The sequence below is a fragment of the Odontomachus brunneus genome, unplaced genomic scaffold, assembly GCF_010583005.1.
Source record: "Odontomachus brunneus isolate Ranch 3 - 2012 unplaced genomic scaffold, Obru_v1 Obru_scaffold_020, whole genome shotgun sequence".
In the NCBI taxonomy this organism is placed as follows: Eukaryota; Metazoa; Arthropoda; class Insecta; order Hymenoptera; family Formicidae; genus Odontomachus; species Odontomachus brunneus.
In genome coordinates this window covers 2,234,137-2,239,486 of record NW_022639470.1, presented here as the reverse complement: position 1 = coordinate 2,239,486, position 5,350 = coordinate 2,234,137, and the positions used below count along the sequence as shown (strand labels likewise).

The window sequence follows — 5,350 nt, the reverse complement described above, 5'->3', positions numbered from 1 at the left end:
GAAATATTAAAATAATGGCGAAAAAGCACAATAAGACGAGCCGTAAAATAAACTAATATTTTGCTACGTTGACATCATTTTTAGATAATTGCGGAAAGAAAAATTCATCATGAACGCACCAACAATAAGTATTTGCACAATGTTGCAAATGACGATCCGATGGGAACAAATAACGCAGAAATACATGGAAGTATGTAATCTAGTTACGTTTGAATGTCAATACTCGTTATAATATTGCAAAATTGAAATCATGGTATTTCTGCTCTGATTCAGCTCGAAAAAAACGACTCGCCATGTTAAATCTTTTAATATCTGCTTCCGAAAAAAAACATTTGAATGATTTGGATATCAAAGAGGAAGTGGATACTTTTATATTCGAAGTAGGTATACTCATGTAATTTTTCTCGACAGTCTGATATATTACACGGATACAACTAACACACAAACTGATTATAAGGTCATGACACAACATCGCTGTCTATATGTTTCACTCTATTACTACTAGCGGAACATAAGAATATTCAGGTACTTCTCTATAGAAACATAAGATATATAACAGTTTAAAAGGAAGCAACTGATTAATTCTGTTCAATCATTAAGTTGTTAATTAATTCCTGTTAAAAAGGTAAAAGCTTCAAGTACTCGTCGCTGTGTATTTTTTTCATGCATTAATCGAAATTAATCGATTGAATGAGATTAATCAGAAACAATAACAATTATAAGCACATAACAATTATAAGCGAACGCAATAATGGCTATAATGATAAATAATAAAAGTACGGCTAAAATCATTTTTGAATTGCGACGCGGAACGGCAGCGGCATTACGTATATTCACAATGTAACTGCACGTCTCATCGGAGCAACGTAACGTGCAGATTCGTGCAGATTCGTGGATAGATATGTGTGAACTGCAAACGCAGTACGGACTGATGCGATTCTCTGCTGTAGAGAACTTTAAACTAACTGATAAGATAATTTGATTAATTAATATTTTTTTGAATCTGTTATATGTATATATATAATATAACAATGTCTTATTTTATTGTATTATTAATATAATATAATTATTATTATAATGATTAAATTTATTAAAGGTTTATCCAATGGTTTAATTATACTAAGTTTGATCCAATTATCTTCTTTTAATAATGTGCTTATCCTAAAATAAATATAAATATACACGTAGACAATTGCTGAAACTATTTCTTTGTGTATATATGAAAATATCACGGAGTAGTGAGGAATGCAATTTTAATTAGTGTTGGTTGTAGGATCGCGTCAGGGAGAAAGTCAATACAGTGATGAAAGAGTGTGAAAGAAAGTTGACTATGACGTCGTTGCACAATTTATCATATTTAGAAAGATGTTTGAAGCAATCGTTGTGGCTATACCCCAGCGTGCATTTTATAGCACGAATCACTGCCGATGATGTGAAATTACGCGGTAACAACCATGAATTTTTTAAAATATGTAAACATATTTTAAATTTAACGTTTTACAATTGTCGTAATTAAATTGAAATGAGATAGCCATGAGTAATATGAGTAATTTTTTATATTTTTTAAACATAGGAATTATCATAATATTTAACTCCTTCACTGTCAGGCGAAAATTGCATCTGAAGTCAGATTTTGAAAATTTATAATGGCGGATCCAATATGGATATAATCAAATATTTTCCTTCTACAGTCGATACTCGATGGCTTTCGGTAAAAACAGAACATGAAGATGATGTAGGAAACGAGCGTTCGATGTTTAATGTCGACTTTCCTCATATTCATTTTTATCTTTCTAGGAGTTTTTATCAAACGAGATTCATCGTAAAATATTAAAATTAAATGTATAGATGTATTCATTTATGATTAGATAGTAACGTGTCGTAAAGTTTATAGCTACATGAAATTAATAATAACGATTTGTTATAACAAGCACAATGGTACATTACAAATTCAAGTCTATTATTTTGGCTGGATATCTTTTTACAGATTTCTTCACTTAACGCGTTTGAATATATATTAACAATTAAACATTTCTCTTAAGCGCGTTAAATGACGTGACTTAAAATGGTGAGAAACGTGTAAAAAGATCTACAGTCAAATTATATGCCTATGTGTTTAAGAATAACACACTTATATTTGAAGTGTAGTTGATATCATTTGAAATATATCGGTATATTGATAACTATTACGTTGTTGAATATATTAATACGTTAATATAATAATTAATATGCTTATTAGTTAATTAATTAAAAGAAGATAATTGGATAAAACTTAGTATAATTAAACCACCTTTAATAAACTCAATCATTATAATGTTAATAATACAATAAAATAAGACATTGTTATATTATATATATACACATAACAGATTTAAAAAAAATATTAATTAATCAAATTATCTTATCAGTCAGTTTAAAGGTTCTCTACACCAGAGAATCGCATCAGTCTGTACTGCGTCCGCAGTTCACACATATCTATCCACGAAACTCCACGTTACGTTGCTCCGACGAAACGTGCAGTTGTATTGTGAATATACGTAACGTCACTGCCGTTCCGTGTCGCAATTCAAAAATGATTTTAGCCGTACTTTTATTATTTATCATTATAGTCATTATTGCGTTCGCTTATAATTGTTATGTGCATTATTCAAGATTTGGACGATTGATCGATCAATTACCAGGACCAAAGGCCATTCCTGTTTTTGGTAATATATTGCAATTACAAGTTTCAACAGGTAAATGAATGTCCTTCATATGTTTATTATTAATTAATAATTCACTAACGATCAATTTATTATTTATTCGGGAAAAAAATTATTAGCCTGCATGTTAATATAAAACTGTGAACATTACGAAGCAATGATGTTTCTTCTCTGTTTTATTCATTATTAACAACTGTAATTGGTTGCATGTCTGACTTACTTGAATAATAGTATAATGCCGTCAGAAGAATGAGAACGGTAACAACGCACATTATCGTTATTTTTAATACATTTGTATGTTTTAGAAAAACTCTGGGATCTTTTGATTAAACTTCCGAACCAATATTATCCCATTTTTAGATTTTGGGCTTTTCATATTCCCGCGGTATCTATCCGTCATCCAGATGATCTTGAGGTATTTAAATGAAAAAATGATACTACATAAAAAAAAAGATATATTTTCATACACAGTATCATATGCATTATTTCGTTAATGTTTTTTTATTAATATCTCGAAATTTTAATTGTTTGCAAAATTGTAGAAAAACTTTTTGCTCAGTTTGATCTAATCTATCTGCAGACATATCTTGAAGCGTCTTGTATCAGTCATAGTATATTGAAAACTTCTTCCTTATCACTCCTATATATCGGAGTGATAAACTTGCAATTCAGAAACTTTTCGGAATTTACACGTAATTTATTGTAATTTACATGTAATTGTATCGATACTTACATATCGTGAAGAGTTAATTTTCTAAATTATGATCTCTCGAAGATACGGCAAAGATACTCAAAATTGTTTGTGAAACGATCAATTATTTAGCTACGTGTGCGTTTGAATAATATAATAAAATAATATTGCACAATTCTACTTTCTATGGTTTCAGGCAATATTAAACAACACGAAGCACATCGAAAAAGGACGGGTATACGAGATTTTCCATCCTTGGCTAAACACCGGACTTCTTACTAGCACAGGTAACTCAATACTTACGATCATTATAGTATACGTGCGTTTTATATTATCGAATGCTGTACATTCGATATTGAGTAATTATCTTATCATAAAAGTTTTTCGATAAAAACGTAACGTATCATGATATTAGAAGGCATAGAACTGTACATATAAATGAATTGAAATATTTATCTAAGTAATAAAATCAAGCGCCGCTGTCGCGGCGCAATGCCGAGCACATATGAAACAAAATAACGCAACCGTGTAAGCTTATCTGGAATTTCTGGGTTGATTGGTCTTCTGAGTCAAATATCTTAAGCACGAAAACTATAATCGAAAATCTGATGAAAGTTTTCTCATATAATGTTTAGCGCGCGCGTAATTTGCACCAAGTTTGATTAAGATTGGTGCAGGCAATACGGAGATCTCGAAATCTTGCCCACGAAAAGTCCTTTTTATTTTCGTGGAGATTCTCAGATTTTTTCAGACACACATACGTACTCACACAAGCGAATGAGTTTGTCTATCAAGCCGCATTTGCATCAAGCAATTTAGCTTCAGATCACACGTACACAAGCGATGCGCGTTTGTTCGTCAGAGCAAACAATAGGCTACAATAAGCAGCATGTATTTATAATGATTGTCATTGATTCACTAATTTACGCTAGACTAGAGGAAAAGATTCATGATCGATCATTAGATATACATATCAAGCTATATTTAATTTCACGTACAGTTTCCTATAACTTTATATCAATCTGCGCTTGTAATGTCCGCGATCCGCATTGTGGTCCGCAAACGTGTCTGAATTTAAAATTAATTGGTGAGAAAGAAAAGATTTTTGTAAGTAAAATATTATAAAGTTTTCTTTATAGACTGCACCAATCAAAATGGACGTATATTACGTGTGCAATAAATATTAAATCGATCATCTTTTCGTCTAATGTAAACGCGTAAATAAAATAAAACAATTTTATTGATAATAAACTTCAATGATGATTACGATTGCGTTCCGATATTCACTATCAGTACTCAAGATCTATAGCTTGTGTCACGTATACGTATAAAGTTTCAGTATTGATAGTAAATATTGAAACGCAGCCTGCGAGTTCACATTAGAGGAAAATATACATCACTACACGGAGGAAATTTTATAGTAAAATGTGCTACAAATATAGAAATTCAGTCAAATTATATTCTATTACTTCAATTGTCAGAAAAGTTGAAAAAATCATATACTTTACAAGAATTAATAGAATATAATTTTAAAAGTTGAAAAAATAAAGAAAAAAAAAGTATATACTCCTTGTAGAGAAAACTTAATATAATTGAAAAAAGAGATAATAATAACAAAAAATCTTCATTTTAAAATTATTTAAAATAATGCTAATATAACAAAATGTTTAAAATCATAAATATAAAAATTTAAGGTGTATCTACGTCAATGATACATATAGGCACAGATATATATACAGGGTGTTCAAAAAGTCCCGGACCGGTGAAATATCTCGAAAACTAAGCATTTTAGAAAAAAATGTTTCAGATAAAAGTTGTGGCGTTTAAAAAGATGTATTTACTGATCACATCAGTTTGACCTTGGGTTGCGTAGCGAAGGTCAGGTCAAGGTCACATTAATTTTTTTAAATGGAACACCCCATTTTTCATTGCATATTCTTATAGCACATCTCGAGAG

The 5,350-nt window shown here is 30.3% G+C and overlaps 1 protein-coding gene and 1 long non-coding RNA gene across 3 annotated transcripts in view; both read left to right on the top strand.

Moving 5' to 3' along the window:
- LOC116841993 overlaps positions 1-960 on the top strand; it is a 3,830-nt gene extending 2,870 nt beyond the window's left edge. For both annotated transcript variants that reach the window (XR_004377647.1, XR_004377646.1), the window contains 3 exons: positions 85-190; positions 274-380; positions 458-960. This is a non-coding gene — a long non-coding RNA (uncharacterized LOC116841993). The remainder of the gene's footprint in view (positions 1-84; positions 191-273; positions 381-457) is intronic.
- A 1,474-nt stretch (positions 961-2,434) lies between these two features.
- Positions 2,435-5,350, top strand: part of LOC116842030 — a 26,991-nt gene continuing 24,075 nt past the window's right edge. Inside the window, exons 1-3 of the mRNA XM_032810670.1 lie at positions 2,435-2,735; positions 3,008-3,117; positions 3,590-3,680. Of these exons, the coding sequence (XP_032666561.1) occupies positions 2,573-2,735; positions 3,008-3,117; positions 3,590-3,680 (364 nt within the window). The 5' untranslated portion in view covers positions 2,435-2,572. The remainder of the gene's footprint in view (positions 2,736-3,007; positions 3,118-3,589; positions 3,681-5,350) is intronic.